At 36.1% G+C, this 21,123-nt stretch overlaps 1 protein-coding gene across 12 annotated transcripts; it reads left to right on the forward strand.

Annotated features, from left to right (window-relative positions):
- Window positions 1–516: 516 nt before the first annotated feature.
- LOC108340311 (protein WHAT'S THIS FACTOR 9, mitochondrial) lies at window positions 517–18,799 on the forward strand. Of its 12 annotated transcripts, XM_052877332.1 has the most exons (11): window positions 537–1,124; window positions 2,095–3,372; window positions 3,467–3,809; window positions 10,377–10,532; window positions 10,617–10,739; window positions 15,496–15,540; window positions 15,607–15,698; window positions 16,757–16,900; window positions 17,221–17,438; window positions 17,712–17,970; window positions 18,150–18,799. In XM_052877332.1, the coding sequence occupies exons 4-11, from the start codon at window positions 10,457–10,459 to the stop codon at window positions 18,276–18,278; spliced, it is 1,086 nt and encodes a 361-aa protein (XP_052733292.1). In that variant the 5' UTR covers window positions 537–1,124; window positions 2,095–3,372; window positions 3,467–3,809; window positions 10,377–10,456; the 3' UTR covers window positions 18,279–18,799. The 12 variants fall into 12 exon arrangements, with proteins under 12 accessions (XP_052733293.1, XP_052733297.1, XP_052733296.1 ...); XM_052877327.1 differs by having other exon boundaries at window positions 538–1,124; window positions 15,496–15,698; XM_052877329.1 differs by lacking the exons at window positions 2,095–3,372; window positions 3,467–3,809 and adding an exon at window positions 1,203–1,447 and having other exon boundaries at window positions 538–1,124; window positions 15,496–15,698.
- Window positions 18,800–21,123: the final 2,324 nt, after the last annotated feature.

A 21,123-nucleotide genomic window follows, 5' to 3' on the forward strand; every position in this document is an offset into this window, starting at 1 on the left:
TTATACAAAAATTAATGTTATTGGTGTTTAGAACTAAATATGCAAGTTTTATCAAAGAAAAAAATGAAAATAAAACAAAGTTTGAAAAAAAAATTAAAACAAAAAAGTTAAAGTACCAAATACATGTTTAATCCTCTTAATTTTTTTTATTACTTATTGGCTAACATGTATACTACACTAATATGTCATGTGTTGTATGACAGTTCATTATCAGTTCTTTCAAATTTAATAATTTATTTATTTACTACATATATTTTTAATTTGCCTAATTATCTAATAAAGAATTACACAAATTAATTAAAATAAATAAAATTTTTTTATAATTTTTTTAAATCCCGTGCATTACAGAGGTAAAGGTAGTAATGAATGTTTAAAAGGAAGAATAGAAAGAAAAGTAAGAGTAGCATGATATATATATATATATATATATATATATATATATATATATTTTACACAGTTAACAAGTAAAATTGTCTTAAAAAATAAATAAAAACAAATATCATTTTTCAAGAAAGAAAGAGAAAGTAGCACCATAAGAAAATTTCTTATTCTTCTGTTCTCAGATTTTTCACCCATTCTTGTCCTACACAAATCACAGGATCCACAACATATCATCTGCATCTTCCATCCTCTTCTAGTGGCGAACACATCTCCCTCCATCATCGCACGCGTGGAGAACACACCAGAGGGGGATTCGAGACCTCTTCTCCTTCATTCCCCTTTCTCTGCAATTCCTCTACCCCTTACTCGGTGGTGAGGTTCCGGTGGGATTCCGACGAGCTTGAACGGCAACGATTAAAGCTTCCCCGCGCTCCCCCATTCGAGCTCGCTGCACATCCTCCACCATCGGAGCTCACACCCTCGTCACCGGTTCTGACAGATTCCAGTGAGCCTCGTCCAACAGCAAAGGCAACAGCTTCACCGTGGCCACCAGTCTCCACCGCGAGCGCCTCCCTGTCACGCTCCCACCAGATTCTGCATCTGTCAGCCCTGGGTCGCTGCTGCCATTTCCAGTGAGACCCAACCACAGCATTTCAGTCCTCTGTTCCGCGTTGCCCTGCTCTGCGTCTTCTTGTCGTTGTTAGCCCGTCTCCGGTGAGCCTCGGATCTGTTCCCGGTTAAAGGTAAGCGCAGCTCGCTTCGTTCCTTTTCTCTCGCTCTCTGTTTTGGTCCTTTGTTTTTTCCGGTTTGGTTTCTTATAGATTCAAAGCTTCAAGCGAGATCAGAGCATGCCTTTCGTTTCACCATTTTAGGGTCTCTGATTGGTGATGGTTTGAATATGAGGTTTTCTGGAACCTGGTATTTTCTAATTTTGAAGAAGCGATTTTAGATTGGACCTGTTTCTGTGTTTTCTCTGAGTTTCTCTTTTAAGCGAGATCGAACGAAGCTTGTGTTGAGTGATGGTGACGAAGCCTTCGGTTAGATATTCAATGCCGAGGTTCCAGTGGTGAGGGTTTATGTTTGTGGTGCCTGGCACCAACGTTTGGTTGCTGAACTTAAGCGATTGTTTAATTTGTTTGATTTGTTGATAATTTGTTTTGATTGTGAAATCCGGTTTCGATGATCTAGAGTTATTGCTTTGTGAGGTGCGAATATGATTGTGGATGTGTAGAAAATGAGTAGGGTTGATTGAAGCATGATGATATGTGTTTTTCGCCGGTCAACTTTTCCGCTGAAGTTTGGGCTTAGCTGAGTTTCTTTTTTCAGTTTCAGTTCCTTCATCTTGAATCGTATGTAAAATACCGAATCGCTAATCAAATGATTCACATCCGATTCACCAATCGTTGTTATGATTCAGAATACGAAACTATTCATCAAAAGAATTTTGTAGCTGATCACGATTTGAAACGTTCCATTCTCTAGATTCTAACTGGTTCAGAGTATAGACTAAGCCACCGAGACTGAGAATCTAACACATCATTATTTTTTTAAATGTAATAAAACAGTTGCAGTCTGCATTAATTTATGCAGATTTTTCTTCTTTTTTTTTAATTTGATGACCTGTATATTCTATATTTTATTAGCTTAGCACAAGTTAGAGTGTGTAAGCCTACATAACACTTTTTACCCTACAACATTGTTTCCACTTTACAGGGAGCTGCTTGTTCATGGCTCTTTCCTCCAGACATCCACATCTGTTCAACCATATCAGGACTTTTGTAAATGCAAGGGTCAAATGGGTTCGAGACCCATATCTTGATAATGCAGTCCTGAAAGGGAAAGATCTCAAGCAAATAATTTCTCTCAAGAACCAAATTATTTCATCTCCTTCCAAATCCCTCTCTATGTATACTGCTTCTCAATTGAAAGCTTCCCTCAACCTTCCCACTACGACTTCCAAATTCATTGACAAATACCATTCTGTCTTTACCCAATTTCAACCTGGTCCTGGTCTTCCTCCAGTTGTCAAACTCACACCTCAAGCCTTTTCCATCCATATAGAAGAAATGGCTGTTCATAACTCTCCTACTAATCGTCAAGACACTGTTCAGAGGCTCTCAAGGCTTTTAATGCTTGCTGGCATGACAAAATTGCCTCTCTATGTAATTGAGAAGCTAAAGTGGGATATGGGTCTTCCTCATGATTATGTGACAACCCTTTTGGCTGACTACCCTGATTATTTTAATGTTTGCGTTGTGGAAGATCCGTCATCTGGAAAAGAGGTGCTTGCTTTAGAGCTTGTTTCATGGAGAAAAGAGCTTTCTGTGTCTGAGTTAGAAATGAGGGCAAGGAGCTTGGGCATTAGTGGAGATAAAAGAAGGCATGATATTGCATTTCCCTTAATTTTTCCGAAAGGTTTTGATTTAGTAAAGAGGGTGAAGACTTGGGTTGAGAATTGGCAAAAGTTGCCTTACGTTTCTCCATATGAAGATGCTTTTCATCTCGACTCAAATAGTGACCAAGCGGAGAAATGGACTGTCGCAATATTGCATGAGTTGCTTTCTCTTCTAGTGTCAAAGAAGACAGAAAGAGAAAATTTGCTTTGTTTTGGGGAGTGTTTGGGGTTGGCCTTAAGATTTAAAAAGGCTTTGGTTCATCATCCTGGTATATTTTACATTTCCAATAAGATTACGACTCAGACTGTTGTACTTAGAGAGGCTTATAGTAAGGATTTTTTGGTTAAGAAACATCCATTAGTGGGTATGAGATATTGGTACATTAATCTTATGGGCAAAACATAGGAGCACAACGAGCAAGCTGATTTGGTGGACAGTCATGATGTTAACAAACTGGATGATCCTGAAGTTGATGCTTAGCTGTTGAACCTGAAGTAGTTTCCATTCAAGCTATATAACACATCAATGAAGTCTGATTTTCTCAATATTGAGTGTTAAAATGTTTACTTCAAAAAATATGGGTGCAAGTGCTAATGTATGATCTTAATTTTTGTAATATAAATGAATTTTTTTATTCGTAATGTCTTGTAAATTTATATTAGTTGGCAGTGGTACTTATGCTGTTGCAGTTGTTAATAATCACATCAGGGTGGAGCGGATGTTTGCCATTCCTTGACTGGCTAAAGTTTTATGAGTTGCAAGCACAGTGATGGGCTCATTGAGGCGGTTGGGGCTATAATTTTTGACAGGGACATAATCTCTGTTTTTGCCTTGCTGAATTTGGATTCTATGGGTTGATTGGGGCAGCTTATTTGTTTTCTTCACCCATAGCATACATCTGAAGCATGCTATGTTTAGTTCCTTGCATTTTACTTCACCCAAATATGTGCTGTTCCTTTCCACATTTTTCTTCCTCAATCCACCTATTGCTAGGAGAAATTTGGCAGCCCTTGCTTTTACCACACATAAAAGGTAAGAAAAGATTTCTGACTTAGTTGAGGAAATCCTCAATTAATTTCAAATAATTAAGAAAACTGGAAAACAAATGAGAAGATATAGATATTAAATCCTAATCGTGAACAACTAAAATTTAGCCACCGTATGTGAGATACTTTCCAACTCTAGTCAATTCATCACCCCTGTTTAGTGAGATTGTCCATCCAGCCATTGTTTGGAAAGGTTCCTCCCCCTACTATTCCGCCTAATCTGCTAAACCACTACTTTGTATTTAGGAGAAAGTTTATCAAGCATGAAAATATTATGTGATTCACTACTATAAATGCTATAGTCAATGTGAGTTCTTCAATGTAGCTCCTGTGAGTATTGGACATCTGAAGTGTGGGACTAGAGGGAAACCTCATAGTACGTGGCATGAGATCACTTGAGATCTAAAAGAGGAGAAAATATTTCTCAAAATGACTTATTTCATTTCCACTCTTCATCTTACATTTATAGAACTAGAGAGAGTGCTCTCTAGTTGTAATACACTTAACACAACTCACACACCACTCATACACACTCACACACAGCTCATACACACTCACACACAGCTCATACACACCCACCCATAAACCAATAATTCTAACACTCCCCCTCAAGCTGGAGCATACAAATTGTATGTGCCAAGCTTGGAACAAATAAACTCAATCCGAGGTCCCCTTAATGACTTAGTCAACATATCTGCAAGTTGGTCATTTGATCCAACAAACTCAGTACATATTTCTTTTGACAATAACTTTTCCCGAACAAAATGACAATCAATTTCTATATGTTTGGTTCTCTCGTGAAACACTGGATTTGATGCAATGTGAAGAGCAGCTTGGTTATCACAATACATCTTCATACCCTGGATGTCACAGAAGTTAAGTTCTTGAAGGAACTGCTTCACCCATATAAGTTCACATGTTAATGAAGCCATTGCCCTATATTCAGCTTCAGCTGTTGATCGAGCCACTACATTTTGTTTCTTACTTTTCCATGAGATAATGTTTCCTCCAAGGAAAACACAATATCCCGTAGTAGATCGTCTATCAATAGGAGAACCTGCCCAATCAGCATCACAATATCCTGATACTTGAAGGCTTCCTTTTTCTTCATATAACAGCCCTTGCCCAGGAGCCTTTTTTACATACCTTAGAATGCGAATGATAGCATTCCAATGGTCAACACATGGAGCTTGCATGAACTGACTAACCACTCCAACTGCAAAAGATAGATCCGGCCTTGTAATAGTAAGATAGATTAGTTTTCCAACTAGCCTCCTATATCTCTCTGGGTCGGAGAATAACTCACCTTCTTCTGTTGTTAATTTTTGATTTGGATCCATAGGGCTATCAACCGGTCTACAATCAATCATGCCTGTTTCTTGCAAAATATCCAGAGCATACTTCCTTTGGGAGATTACAACTCCATCTTTTGACTGAGCTACTTCAATGCCTAGGAAGTATTTGAGGCTCCCAAGATCCTTGGTTTGGAAATGTCTACACAAATACTCCTTCAATTGAGATATACCAGTAGTATCATTTCCTGTAATAACTATATCATCAACATATACTATCAAGTAAACACATTTTCCTGGAGACGAATGATAATAAAAGACTGAATGATCTGCTTCACTGCGTTTTAGCCCAAATTTTTGAACAATGGAGCTAAACTTTCCAAACCAAGCACGTGGTGATTGCTTGAGCCCATATAGAGATCGGTTCAATTTACAAACCATACCAGACTCCCCCTGAGCAACAAACCCAGGAGGTTGCTCCATATAAACTTCTTCCTCAAGATCACCATGGAGAAAGGCATTTTTGATATCCAGTTGATGAAGTGGCCAATGACGAATGGCTGCCATTGCAAAGAACAATCGAATGGTAGTCATTTTTGCCACGGGAGAGAAGGTATCACAATAATCAAGACCATAAACCTGAGTGTACCCTTTTGCAACCAGTCGAGCTTTGAGTCTATCAATGTCACCATTAGGACCGACTTTAATTGCATATACCCATCGACAACCAACAGCCTTTTTGCCTGAGGGAAGTGGCACAAGCTCCCAAGTTTGACTGTGGTCAAGAGCCTGCATTTCTTCAATCATGGCTTGTCGCCATCCAGGATGATCAAGTGCTTCTTTCACAGTTTTAGGAATAACCACAGCAGATACTGAGGATAAAAGTGAATAAAAGGAGGGAGATACTCTGTGATAACTAAGAAAATTATAAATGGGATGAGGGTTTCGAGTGGAACGATTACCTTTTCTGAGAGCAATGGGCCAACCAGAATCATCTTCATCAGGAGACGTGACAGGAGATGGTGACGGAGAAGAATCTGAAGAAGAAGATCCACCATTTTCTGGAAGAGGAGTATCCATCGGGGTACTGTGTCGAAGGATATCAGTATGTGGAGAGGAAGGTTCGGGAGGACCTTGGGTATGACTTGGATTGACTGAGGTATTTGAGATATTAGACTCAACCACTGGAAGAGGAAGTACCTGTTGGAGGATATGAACATCTTGAACAGATGGAGAGAAGAAAGGTGTCTGTTCAAAGAAGGTAACATTAGCAGACATGTAGTATTTTTTGGTTTCAGGAGAGTAACATCGATACCCTTTTTGAAGGCGAGAGTAGCCCAAAAATACACATTTGATTGCACGAGCAGAGAGTTTGTCGAGCCCCGGAGACATGTCGTGAACAAAACAAACACAACCAAAGACTCGAGGAGAGGTGTGAAAGAGAGGGTTATTGGGAAAGAGAATGGAGAAAGGAACTTTATTATTGAGAGAGGAGGAGGCATTCTATTAATAAGAAAACATGCAGTTAAGATGGCATCCCCCCAGTGATGAACAGGAATATGAGCACCAAGCAAAAGGGTACGAGCCGTTTCAACCAAGTGTCTATTTTTTCTTTCTGCTATACCATTTTGCTGGGGTGTATGAGGACAAGTGGACTGATGCAAAATACCATGGGAGCTAAGAAGTGAAGAAAAAGTTGATGAGAAATACTCTTTAGCATTATCACTTCTTAAGACTTTAATAACTTGGCCAAATTGGTTTTTGATTTCATTCAAAAAGGATGTGAAAATGGGTAACAATTCAGAGCGATCTTTCATCAGATAAACCCAAGTACATCTCGAATACTCATCAATAAAGGTAACAAAATACCGAAAACCAAAAGAAGAGACGCGACTAGGTCCCCAAACATCAGAATGAATAATAGAAAAACTAGAAGTACACATTGATTGAGATCTTTTAGGGAAGACAGATCTAACATGTTTTCCTAGTTGACAAGACTCACATTCTAAAGTCTGAAGACCACTAAGTTCAGGACACATCTTTTTTAATTTTGACAAGTTAGGATGGCCAAACCGATCATGTAACACTTTAGGAGGAAGAGCGGCAACACAAGATACCCGTGGACGAAATCCAAAATGGTATAAACCTCCAGCTTCATATCCTTCTCCAATCTGTCTCCCCGAGCCACGCTCCTGTATAACAAAAGATTTTGAATCAAACGTTATTGAACAATTTAATATTTTGGTTAACTGACTTAGGGAAATTAAATTGAATGGACAGCTAGGAACAAAAAGAACGGATTTCAGAGTTAGAGAGGGAGACAGGGAAACTTGACCGACTCCCTTTGAACAAATTTTAGAGCCATTTGCAAGGGTAATGAAATGGGGTTTTTCTTGGAGGGAAAGATTTGAGAACAATGAGGTATTACCAGAAATGTGATCAGAAGCACCCGAATCAATTACCCATGAATTTGGACCTGCCATGGATTGAGAAATGCAAGCTGTGGACGTACTTGAGGACTGAGATGATTGTGCCAAGCTGTTAGACTTTAAGTGTAGATACTCTTGATACTCTTCCTCGGTAAACTTGGAGTTGGAAGTGGAAGTTTCAACCTGAGAGATATTAGCGCTTTTTGAAGGAAAACCATGCAAGGAGTAGCAGTTTTCTCGGGTGTGACCCATCCTGTTACAGTAAGAGCATTGACGTCCTCGACCTCCACGTCCTCCACGACCTCCTCCTCTAGTTCCACGTCCTCCTCTTCCTCGCGTGGCAACCATGACAGATGGTTCTATTGTTTCATGAGCTTCTTGAGACTGAGACACAGGAACACGAAGAAGACGTGTGGTCAAAGCTTCCAAGGAAGGGACTTCATGACTTGTCAGAAGTTGATCTCTGATGTGATTCAAATCTGGATGCAAAGTACGGAGGATCATCACCATATAATACTGGTCAAGTTTCTTTTTGATATCTTCTGAAGATTCCAAGAACATTCTCAATTCTTCCACAGCTGCTTGGGCTTCAGTCATGAAGGAGACCATATCATGGTCTATCATTTTGAGACAGGCGAGCTTGTTTGCGGTATCATAGAGACGTTGAATATCATTAGCATAAATGCTTTGAGCTTTCTTCCAAAAGGTGTGACATGTCTTGAAGGCTCTAAGAGATATCAAAAGTCGGGGTTCCACAGATTGCCACAATAGGGCACATAATTGAAAATCAGCTTGTTTCCATTGTTCAGCCATGTCAGATGGTACTTGACTCCCATCTTGCTCAAGGTGGTCATAACGTCCTTGACCAAGGAACCACATTTCTACAGCAGCAGACCAAGACATATAATTCTTTCCATTTAGCTTTTCGGAAGTGATTGAGGGACTTCCAGAGAAAGAAAGAGCACTTCCAGATGCCATTCTTCGATAAAAACAGGAGAGGGAATCAGAAAAACCGTGAAGGACCAGAAAACCCTATAGGGTTTCTTAAGGTTTTCTTAAAGGGAAGCTTCTGGACCCACCAAAGTAAGATTTTGAGGGTCAGAACGGACAGAGGAGATGAGGGCGACAGCTATGGAGGTGGCGCGGAGACTTTCCGGTGAGCAGAGGGCGGCGCGTGGGCAGCACGCGCCTGTTCGCAGCGCGCAAAGAGGCGGCGCGTGACGGCGCGTGACGGAGAATCAGGCGAACCCACCGGTGGGGTTGGCTGTCGCGTGAAGAGGCGAACCAGATCCAGTGGTCGTCGGACGGAGCGGTGACGGCGGCCGGCGGCGGCCGGCGGCGGCCGGCGGCGGACGGCGGCGGACGGCGGCAGACGGCGGTGGACGACGGCAGACGGTAGTTGACAAATACCAGGATGGCTGACAACCAAGTTGAAGAACTTGAAACTGCAGTTGACAGCTGCAGATAGTGGCGAGACAGCCACAGACAACTACGAACGGCACCGGACAGGTGCGACCAGCAGTGACAGTGCTGGTGGACAACACACGGAAACCAGAGCAGGATGAACCCGCTCTGATACCAACTTGAGATCTAAAAGAGGAGAAAATATTTCTCAAAATGACTTATTTCATTTCCACTCTTCATCTTACATTTATAGAACTAGAGAGAGTGCTCTCTAGTTGTAATACACTTAACACAACTCACACACCACTCATACACACTCACACACAGCTCATACACACTCACACACAGCTCATACACACTCACCCATAAACCAATAATTCTAACAAGATCCTAAAAGGTTGATTAGGATAAGCTTTTGATGACTCTGATTCCATCTTAAGAAAGCAAAATTTAAGCCTAAATCAACTTCACAAAACTGGTTTGTAAGATGAGATTAGTATCCATTTATATACTATTATTTGACTTTATCTTTAGTCTATGTGGGTTCTTCTATGAGTATTTTATGCAACTTTTGGGATCTTAACTCAATTACGATTAATTTCTTCTTATGTTGTCATATGATTGAGTTTTCCATTTTGAAGCTAGCAAAACATGAATTCTTTGTTGCCACTTATTACAAAATAAATAATTAAACTAAAGAGTTATTTTGGATTGGGCTATGACTTTGGATTAACCATCAACCAGCCTTATCCTATCAATTAAAGGCTGGTGTGTGATCCCTGATGATTGATGGGCTGGTTTGGGCCAGTCTTTTTCTGGAGTTGCTAAATTATAAGTATTTATTTTCAGATCTATATAAGTTTTATTTTATAATATGTCTGAAACTTGCATGATTTTGTTAGACCCATAGAGAATGAACGAGTTTGGAAGGTATATTATAGGAAGAGTTTAGATAAGAAGTGATTTGGGTACGTGTTGGTGTTGTGATGGTGTATGTTAAGCGAAGTGCGTCAGGGTGTGTGTGTTTTAGTTAGTGGGGGTGCCTTTTGTTTGTAAATTGAGGGTTCTATTTATTTAGACCAACCTCACCGAGTGGGGGATCTTTTTAGGCGTTTAGTAGAGGGGGACAGTGGGTTCACTTTGAGAAAGGGGATATTCTCCTTTGTAAACTTTTTGAGAATTCTATATTGCATTGTGGTTCACCAACCGTGAGTTGGTGTGTTTTTTGTATTTCTCTCTCTTTTCTCTCTTTTTGCGTAAGGAACCTATTAGATTCTCAAAAGTCTTTTGACCTAAGTTTCTTTTTAGTGTCCTAATTATATGATTTGTGAATGGAATTTTTTTTGCCTAATTTCTTGTCTTTTTTTTAACCATACATGGCTTTATTTTTGCTAAAGCACCTAAATTGATTTTGTATTGTGTGTGCAGCTGAAGTGCATGTGATTTCTGGACATTAGTTTCTTCATCTTTTGCTTGGTCTTTTGTGTTCAAGTGAACGTTTATCAGAGATGAAAATATTCAGTGGATGGCAACGTTTTGTTTTTGGTCTTCCCTTGTTCTTCCTCTTTGCTCATCTGGTTTTTGGTTGGTATTCTCTTTTCTCTTCAGAAGTTTAAATTTGTTTGCTTGATTAGGGCATAACGAGTTAACATAGTTGCTTTTAATCAGTCATGCAATTACACAAAAACTCAAAAATGGAAGAACGGCACAAACAACTAAACAAGAAATTTGATCATCTAGTTCTTGGGCATATGGCTGGACAAGGCTTGTCAAATCGTTTGCAATGCCAAGGTTTTATTTTCCCTTTACGAAAGTTATTTGGTTTATGCTCTTGATTCTTGAAATGCTTTTTTGCTCAGAATATTAAGATTCTGATTAGGGTTGTGTTATTAGACAGGAAACCTACCCAAACAAACGAATTAGACTTTACAAGTATATTTTAGAAGAAAGAATAAGAGGCGAGTTTAGTGGGTTTTGACAGTTAGTAATATAAATAACTCTTTCTATCTTTTATCTGTCAATTTGCTTCGGTGATTCTTCAAAGGAATTAATTCCTTTTCTGAAGAAAGGAACCTAAGAGGTTGTCTCCGAATCTTTGGCTGTATCATAGCAGTATTGACATAAACCCATCAGTCACTGATATTTGAGAAAATGGTATCTACCTTTAAATTTTTAGTAATTTTTATAAATTAATTGTATTCCAGAGGTAGGTCATTTAGAATTCACAAATGTTTATGGATAATAGTTCTTTTTCTTCTTAAAAACTTTGTCTACAATCTTACACATAATATAAGATGCTAGGGCCTAGATGATCTTATGTATCTTTTAATTTTGTTTACGTAGTATGGAAAAAGTTGAAATTATCTAACGTACTGATGAAGAATGTTCAATGTTGAGAATAGGAAGCGAGCTGCCAAAGTAGGTCAAAACATGTGAGTCAACTTGGCCCTCCAAGAGTGTAGGCTGACCGGATGGACAAAAAAAAATCAAGCTTTCGTAATACTTGAATAAATGAGATGAAGAAAAATAGTGTATATTTCACTTACCTTTTTACACTTTTACTTATGTATTTATAGGATACAAAGAAGGGGCAAGGCACTTGCCTAAAACCCTAACCCTAAAGTTGAATTCTCATACATAAAAAATAATAAATAAAAAACATTACATTTCAACACTCCTCTACAAGATGGAACATATGGATTATATGCACCAAGCTTGGAACATATAACTTGAATTTTAGGCTCCTTTAGAGATGTAGTCAAAATGTTTGCAAGTTGTTTATTAGAGCTGATACACTTAGTAATATGATCCTTCTTTGTAACAAAATGACAATCAATTTTTATATATTTTGTTCTTTCATGAAACACCGGATTGGAGGAATATGAAAAGTTGTCTGGTTGTCGTAATACAACTTCATTTGTTCATTTTCACAAAAAATCAACTCTTGAAAGAGTTTTTAATCCACACAAGTTCACATGTAGCTAGGACCATAGATTGATATTCAACTATACTAGATCGAGCAACAACACTTTGTTTTTTACTTTTTCAAGATACAAGGTTCCTTCCAAGGAATACACATATCTTGTGGTAGATCTTCTATCAATTGGACAACCAGCCCAATTTGCATCACTATACCCTATAACTTGAGTGCTTCCCTTTATAAAATAATCCTTGTCTTGGGCTCCCTTTTACATATTTTTCGAATGCGAATCACATCATTCTAGTGACCAATGTGCAAATTTTGCATAAATTGACTCAACTTCTATTGGATAAGAAAGTTCAGGTTTTATTATAGTAAGATTATGAGTTTTCCAACCAACCTTCTATATCTCCATGGGACTGAGAAAAGTTCACCTTGGTCTCTCATTACCTTTGATTTGAGTCTATAGGACTATGAATGGGCTTGCAATTTGTCAAGCCTGTCTCCTCCCAAATATTAAGAGAATATTTTCTTTGTGAAATGATGACACCTTTTGATTGTGCCACTTCAATACCAAGAAAATATTTTAGATGACCCATATCTTTGGTCTGAAAGTGGCTGAATTCTTTAATTGAACAATTCCAATGAAATCATTTACACACTTGTAAAGAGAAGTATGACAATAAAAAAAGAATGATCTGGCTCAATCCGTTTCAATCCAAAAATCTAAACAACACGACTCAATTTACCAAACCAAGCTTGAGGTGATTACTTCAAGCCATAGAGTGAATGATGTAGTTTACAAAGCAACTCAAACTCCTCCTGAGCAACAAACCTATGAGGTTGCTCTATATATATCTCCTCTTCCAGATCACCATGAAGAAAGACATTTTTAATATCCAACTAGTAAAGAGGTCATTGGCGAATTGCATCCATAGCAAGGAAAAGATGAACAATTTGATTTTAGCCACATGAGAAAAAGTATCACAGAGTTGAGGCCATAAACTGAAGTGTATCCCTTAGTGACTAGATGAGCTTTGAGACGATCTACTTCACTAGTAGCATTGACCTTAATAGCATAGACCCATTTACAACCCACAAACTTCTTACCAGGAGGAAGATGCACAAGTTCCAAAGTACTATTGTGTTCAAGTGCATGCATTTCATCAATCATGACTTGTTGCCATCCAGGATGATCAAGTGCTTCGTGAACATTGTTAGGAACAATAATGGTAGACAAGGGGGAAATAAAAGAATTATGAAGGAGACCTACGATGACAAGAAAAAGATTATAAATAGGATATGGATTACGAGTAGATCGAATACCTTTCTAAAGAGCAATAAGCCAAGCATGATAAAAGTCAAGAGAAGGCGAGGAGGATTTGAGTCACGAGGTTCTTCAGGCAAGGATGGAGTTATTTGTGTTTGACTTTGATATGTGAGAAGAGGTGGTGGAACAATGTCATATGGATTTCAAGTTTGAGTTTGAGGTTTGAGAAGTAAGAATAATCAATCAATGAGTTAGAACCTGTCAACAAACAACTCAACATACATGCCTTTTACCAACCAACAGGCCTCTATTTATACTATTTCTCTACCTTCTATCCTAATCCCATTTCCCATTATACCCTTATATCCCAAATACCCTATATCCTAACAGCTTATCATGTGTTTTTGTTGATAGCCTCTAAAGAATCAACTAGCAAAAATCTCTTCAATTTTTCTACTGTAGCCCGAGCCTTTCTTATATGAGAGATTGTATGGTGATTGGTTTATATGAGAGAGGCTACTCTTTGAGTTGCATTAAAGAGACGTTGAATGTCATAAGCAAATCTCTTGCACCCTTTTCTAAAAGGAAGAGCATGTCTTATACGGTCTCAAAATTTCTAAGACATTATGTTCAACTAATTACCATAAAACAATAGATAACTTGAAATGTAGTTTCTGCCAATGAGATTTGACTTAATCTAAATCAATAGAGGCATTCTTCTCTAAATGATCATGGTATCCTTGACCTTGGAACCATAACTCCACAGGAGTGGACCAAGATATATCTCGTGCATGAGATCAGACATTGATGGGTGGTCCTTTAGTGGCGTGATAGCTGGTGGAACAATAGACCCAACAAACAACAAACTTCATTAGGATAGACTCTAATCCATGATTTTGATTGATACCATGTTGGGAATGAGACTTTAAACCTAACTCAACCTTACAAAATCAGCTTGTAAAGTGAGGTTTGTAAGGTCTTATCTCTAGTCAATGTGGGAATTCCAATATTATCATTAGAATAGAGGACAAGGACAAAAACAATCCAAGAGGCTTCGACAAGATGAACGACGGTGATCCGGTGTGATACCAGCACTGGGAAGATGGCGTGTGGGAGACACACGTCTGAAGATGGCCAACAGAAGACATTGTGTGGACGTGTGTTTGGCTGTTTCTTTGGCTTGGAGATGAGTTGCACTTTTCGGGGTGCACCTAACCTTGACTTTGCTCGAAGAGATATGGTGACGATGGCAAATGACAACGGTGGATGGCAAGGACATATGTCACAACGGAAGATGGCAGCGTCGATGACAATCAGACAACGGAGATTATCGTGGCTCTTGATACCAACTTGAATAAATGAAATTAAGAAAAACAGTATATATTTCTTTTACATTGTTACACTTTCATTGATGTATAGGATACAAAGAAAGGGCAATGCACTTCCTAAAACTCTAATAATAAATAAGAAACATTACATTTCAACAGTAATATGTAGTCTCTATTACCGAACTGTTAAGTAAGTCCAATTTAATGTATAGTATACTTTTTTAGAATATAAGAAAATGTCAAACATGAATATCCAATTTATTTAAAATTAGTATTACATGATCATTGAGATAATCAAGTGGAGTTACTTTATTGAAAGTTAATCTTAGTGTAACTTGATCGCTACATTATATATACATATATACATATATATATATATATATATATACATATATATGTATATGTATGTATACATATATATGTATGTATACATATATATACATATATATGTATATATATGTATACATATATATGTATATGTATACATATATATGTATAGATATGTATATGTATATGTATATGTATACACATATATATGTATATATATATATATATATACATATATATGTATACATATACATATACATATATATGTATATGTATACATATATATGTATATATATATATATACATATATATGTATATATATATATATACATATATATGTATATGTATATGTATACATATATATGTATATATATATATATATATACATATATATATATATATATGTATGTATGTGTCTATGTATGTATACACAAAGTTTTGCATTTCCTTCGAACATTGATTTCCATTTTTTTCATATAATTTAAAAATTCTGAATTTACAAGGACAAAAGTGAAGGCTGCATTTCCTTGAAATGTTCATGTCTCCATTGATTAAATGCATTAAAAATATTCTTAACGCACATAAACATAAGCTCTTACTAGGACCATTATATATGTATTGGAGGTTTTGTATTTCCTTGAAATTTTCACGTCCTTTTTTTTCCCCATTGATTAATTGCATTTAAAAATTCTCAATTCACAGGGACAAAAGCTCTTAATAGGACCCATTCTTCTGAAAGGAGATCAGGTGTAGATGGAAGTATCACATTTGTCACTGTCTTTACCATTTATAATACTTCTCTTAATGATGTAGACGACAGATCAAACACAGTGGTTGGCAATGCTTCATATAATAAGTTTGGCAGATCCATGGCTTTGTTGAATGTCTTCATTAATTTCATTCAGGTAAATACTGAATAAAAGTTGTGGGTTTGTCCCATTGCAAAGAGCATATTGACTTTGATTATTGTGTACATGGGAAATGCTAGCAAAACACTTTTTATCATTGGTTGAAATTTATAAGAACCTTGTGGCTCCTGCTTTGTATTTAATGAGCACTTTTTTCATGGTTTTTTGTTTTTCATTAAATTTTAATTAATAGTCTGGCGCTCTTGTGTATACTGTTTCTTTACTTTTTAGATGTTTGGTTAAAAGTGTTTTGTTGTCTTTGTCTATGATTTTATATATTTGGTGTTTATCAAGATCAAATAGTGGAATATTCTTGTTTTCATGAGTTTTTCACCTTTTCCTACCTTGGCACTAGTTTTTCTCAGACTCATCCAAATGTCATACATCCTTGTCGACATTTGGCTACTGATAAATTTCAATTTTGGTACTGTATGAATTACATAGTACAAACGGCACTGAATTTGCATCATTCATTCATCATAGGCACTAGAATAAATTCTTCACCATTGGGAAAAATAGAAATACCATAAGCATGTATTACACCTTAGTATGAAGTCTATATTATTTGAAATTAAATTGTTTCTTTGAATTAAAGCAAAGTATTATCATAGTGTATGGAAGATATTAACTACACAGCAAAAACACAAAAATATAGAAACAGAGTAGCAAAAGAACATAATAAAGCTAAAACAAAAAAATCATATATACTTCTCCCCCTTTTTGTCAGCAATAAAAGGTAAAAAGAATAAGATAATCATTGCTGTGGTGGAGTTGGTTGAGGTTTAAGGCAATGAGGTTGAAGGGCTAAGAGAAGGAGTTAGAGTTTGCAGCATCTGGGCAGCAAAGCTAGTAGCAACTTTGTTAGGAATCTGATTTTATTATCATTGATTATTTTTGTATCAACTTAATGTAAATATAAATAGAGCTGTGTGTGTTTGGTTCTAGATGTACATTTACCCAATATTACAAAGGATTCATATTGTTTTGACCTAGCGCTTGTTTTCTGACAATTAACAGACAGACATCATTCATTCAACATTGTGCTTTTTGTGCAGCTGGCAATGCCCCAGAGCAAAGTGATTATTCTAACAGATCCTGTGTCTGTCCTCTCAGTGCAAAGAAACGGGGTCTCTCTGTATCCTATACAAGGTGAATATTCCCGAGACAAGTTGATGCTCCAAAGGATCAGGTCTTACATTGTAAGATCACATTGCATCCACAGTAGATTGAATATTTATTGGTTAAAAATAATTTCTCATCTCTAGTCAGGGACTACATTTAGCTGAACCATTTTCCTGCTCACCTGTTCTCTGTTTAATTATAGTATAGCTTTCTTTTCCTGCACCCAATAACTTGGACCATAGTAGATAAGAGGTTTTTGCTAGTTTTATCTTTGTTACTCTGCATCTGTTATTATGTCTCCTCTATTGAGCTTGTAGTGTTGTTTAATCATTATATATTTTGAACTTTAAGATTTTGTTCTTTAAACTAAATGACCCTATGTTTTCCTTCTTTACAGACCTTTTTAGAAACAAGGCTCCAGCAACTTTCTCAGAAGCCGAGGGATGTCATCCATTACATCTTCACTGACTCTGATATAGCAGTGGTTGATGATCTAGGGCATGTTTTTCGTGACCATCCTAATTTTCATCTGGCTCTGACCTTTAGGAACAATAAGGCTCAACCTTTGAATTCAGGATTCATTGCAGTTAAGGGTACCCAGGAAGCAATGTTAAGGTGATGATCTGTACTATCTGCAGTTTTGGTTTAACTGCCGCAGTTGTGATATGCAACAAAAATTAAAAACTAATGTAATGATTGTCCATCCCATTTAAAATCTGCAAATAGAAAATGAAACTATATAATTGTAACACCATCCGACATATATACCTTGAAAATGCCTTTTTTGCGCTTTTTTGGTCATTTGCAAGCTTGGTTTTACCCATTTTCTTGATTTATCCATATATTTTTTGATAAATAATTTTTTAATTTAATTTGATAATCAATCAGGGCAAAGCTTTTCCTACAAGAGGTCTTGAAAGTTTACAGCACGAAGTATAGAAATGCTTCTCGCATGCTGGGTGATCAGTTAGCTCTTGCTTGGGTTGTGATGTCAAAACCTCATTTTGACGCCAGAAGGTTTTCCAAAGCGCTTGCTTTCTCAGAAGATATTGGGGGTACTTCAGTATTGTTCTTACCTTGTTCTCTGTACAATTGGACTCCGCCTGAGGGTGCTGGTCAATTTCATGGCTTGCCATTGGATGTTAAGGTAATGAAGATTTACAACAGAAGTATTCCTGTTTGACCTTCAGCTGAATACTTGAGTTATACCTCTGGAAATTATATATAGATATATTATAGGTTTAGCTTTTGACCCTTTATGTTAGATTTACATCAGCATGTCCTTTTTGTTTTAATGTGAGTTCCGTTTTTCTTTTTTGGATGCAGGTTGTTCATTTTAAAGGATCAAGAAAACGTCTAATGCTCGAATCTTGGAATTTTTATTCCTCGTATCGTGATATTTCCGACATGTTATGTCTCATTTTGGGAAGTGGAAGAACCAAATATGATTTTTGAATATGGAAATCCAGAAAGGTTGACATCATAGGCGGCAACTTGTAACGTTAACGTCACCAAATTTAGTGCTGAAAATTCAGCTATTACCCTCTTTTTGATCGGCGATAGGGTACTGACAGCAACAAAGGACACGAATTGGACCTTAAATGAATTGATTTATTGATTCTTCTACTTGGGAAAGTTCTCATGGGAAGGGGCACTTTTCCCTATGGACATATCAAGAGCATGTGGAGTGTGATATTATTTCGAAATGGTACAATGGAATGTTCATTCTTGTGCAGTCCGAAAAGATATTTAAAAAGTCTGGATTGCTTCCTATGACAGCTGGTTGGATTTGATTGACCTATAGTTATAGTCCAGTTAACGTAGTTAAACCACCCATTGACATGGGTGGAATGGCAATGAATGATGCTTGTTTCCATAAGCTTGTAAAATTTCAAGTGCTAGGGCAAGTGAAAAATTAGTATATTTCTGTATCTGTATTTTCTTAACTTGTTTGAAAAATGTTGATTTTAGTTTTTCTTCTTCTCTTCATTTATGATCGCATCTTTTATCTTCGCAAACACTTTGTTTGTTAATGTGTTATATAAGTAAATATATTTCGATTATAATATTTATTAGTTAGTATTATTATTATTTTAAAAGGTTAAATATGTTTTTATTCTTTAACTTTTAATAAAAATTAAAATAATTCTATTTTTAAATGAGTTAATTTAGTCTTGATTTTAGAATTGTGTGAATTTAGTTTTTTTAAGCATATTTGAAATTTTAAACGTGTTTCTCAATTAACATTGAAGAAAAAAATGTATTAAATAGTATAAATAATTCAAATGATATTATTAAATGTATTTGAAACGTTAAATAAATTTACCAAAATTTGGTTAAAAGAACTAAATTTACGTATTTTTAAAACTTATGAACTAAATTGAATTAAGGTTTCAAAGAAAAACTAATTCTAATTTTTACTAAAAGTTAAGGAACTAAAAATATATTCAACCCTCTTTTAAATTATGGAATTAAGGTTAATGTGTGATATGAGTAAGTTTATTATTAGGATAGATCTATTATGAATTGATGTTGTAGTTCAAATAGTTAGATAAAGATGACATGAGATACATATATCACTCAAACACCTCTTTTAAATTATGGAATTAAGGTTAATATGTGATATGAGTAAGTTTATTATTAGGATAGATCTACTATGAATTGATGTTGTAGTTCAAATAGTTAGATAAAGATGACATGAGATACATATATCACTCAAACACATAACATATAAGATGAATTGATGTTGTAGTCCAAATAGTTAGATAAAGATAACATGACATACATATATGACTCAAACATAGAACATATAAGAAAAGCATGAACAATACCTATATGGGTTAATAGTACTTATCTCTTGAAGACCCATGAAAGAAACCCATGTTTAAGGATGTAGCCTATGCACTTGATACTAAATGATGGAAATATTCCTTACACAAGTTGAAGAAGACTTCATAGAGAGGATGAGCTGGAAGAGGAAGCATGAAAAGATAAGGGATGTAGTCTTTGGAGAGTGGGTTTAGAGTGTTTCTTAAAGGAAGTTTCCTAATGAACTTAGAAAGAGAGACTACAAATGGAAAAATATTCTCTATATTATTTTTAGAGTTGAAGTTTACAAATTCTTAAGCACTCCTTTTATAGATGATGGAGTGAACTCAAGACTTAACAAAGAAGAAAAGAAAAGAATTCAATGACTCAGAAAAGTTTAATAAACTTAGGAGCTTCTTGAACCTTCTTCAAGTGTAGATGCATTATACAAGATCCTTTCACCTCTAAGAAAGGTTCCTAAGGGTTCCTGAAAGCAAAAGCAAGCACAAAACCTCCCTTGGTTTGCATTCCACTTAAGAAGCAAATTTAAAAAACGATACTGTAGTTTCTAACATAATCTGTTTATTTTAGTCGATTACGTAAAATTCATAATGGATTAAATAAGCAAAACTACTATTTTTAAAAAAAAAAGTTACAATTTTAATCGATTATGAGGTTTTTTAATCGATTAAATCAGTACCTCAAAACCTAAATTGGCCAAAATACAAGCCAAAATGAAATGTAACATTGGCCCAAATACAAGGCCTAAAGAAAAACTTATTTACATATTTACAAAGCTTAAGATGAGAGATAAGCTAATGCACTATGCTCCACAAAAGTAGAGTTCTTTGAACTCCTTCTTCCTCTTCCATTCTCCTAACCATAACTCTTGTCAATGGTCTAATGTGGCTTCCTCCATATGGTCCTCCATCACAATGTTGATAAAATATTAATAAATAGTGGGTTTAATTTTTTGAAATACAAAGACAAATTTATTAAGATAAATCAAAGCAACAATATTTTGTCTTTAAAGTCTTATTTAAGTATTTAAATGAGTTGTCACTAAAAAATAAAATAAAGTTTCTAATAGTCTATGTTCAATATTTCAATATTTGAAAAAGAAAAATTAATCAAATAATAAGAATATAATATTTGAACCATCTTTTCCCCATGTCTCTCAAACAACAAACAAATGTTGAAATATATTTACAGAGTCAAAGGTACCCTACAAAGAGTTTTCTTCCACTTCACGAATTTTCACTACTTAGTACTTGTCTTTCGAACCTCCTTTGTCTTCTTGGTACTTGTCCTCTATAATGAGTGGGTGAGGTGTCAGTAGAAAATTCTTAGACACTCAAGTTAGTGCTCTGAGTTAAAGATTAACTAGTCAAAGTATGATTTAATGCAAAAGTAAAGTCTAGACTCAATTAAAATAATATTTATAGGAGTATTTTACTAGCCATGGACCCTTACTTGAATGGGCTTGATAATG

The sequence above is a fragment of the Vigna angularis genome, chromosome 5, assembly GCF_016808095.1.
Source record: "Vigna angularis cultivar LongXiaoDou No.4 chromosome 5, ASM1680809v1, whole genome shotgun sequence".
NCBI classification, from domain to species: domain Eukaryota; kingdom Viridiplantae; phylum Streptophyta; class Magnoliopsida; order Fabales; family Fabaceae; genus Vigna; species Vigna angularis.

Bases quoted from the DNA above. Each gene is read 5' to 3' on its own strand.
- LOC108340311 (XM_017577597.2), top strand. From the start codon at position 10,457: ATGAAAATATTCAGTGGATGGCAACGTTTTGTTTTTGGTCTTCCCTTG. The intron at 10,533-10,616 runs GTTGGTATTCTC...GCTTTTAATCAG, and splicing joins CTTTGCTCATCTGGTTTTTG to TCATGCAATTACACAAAAAC. The intron at 10,740-15,495 runs GTTTTATTTTCC...CTCAATTCACAG, and splicing joins AAATCGTTTGCAATGCCAAG to GGACAAAAGCTCTTAATAGG.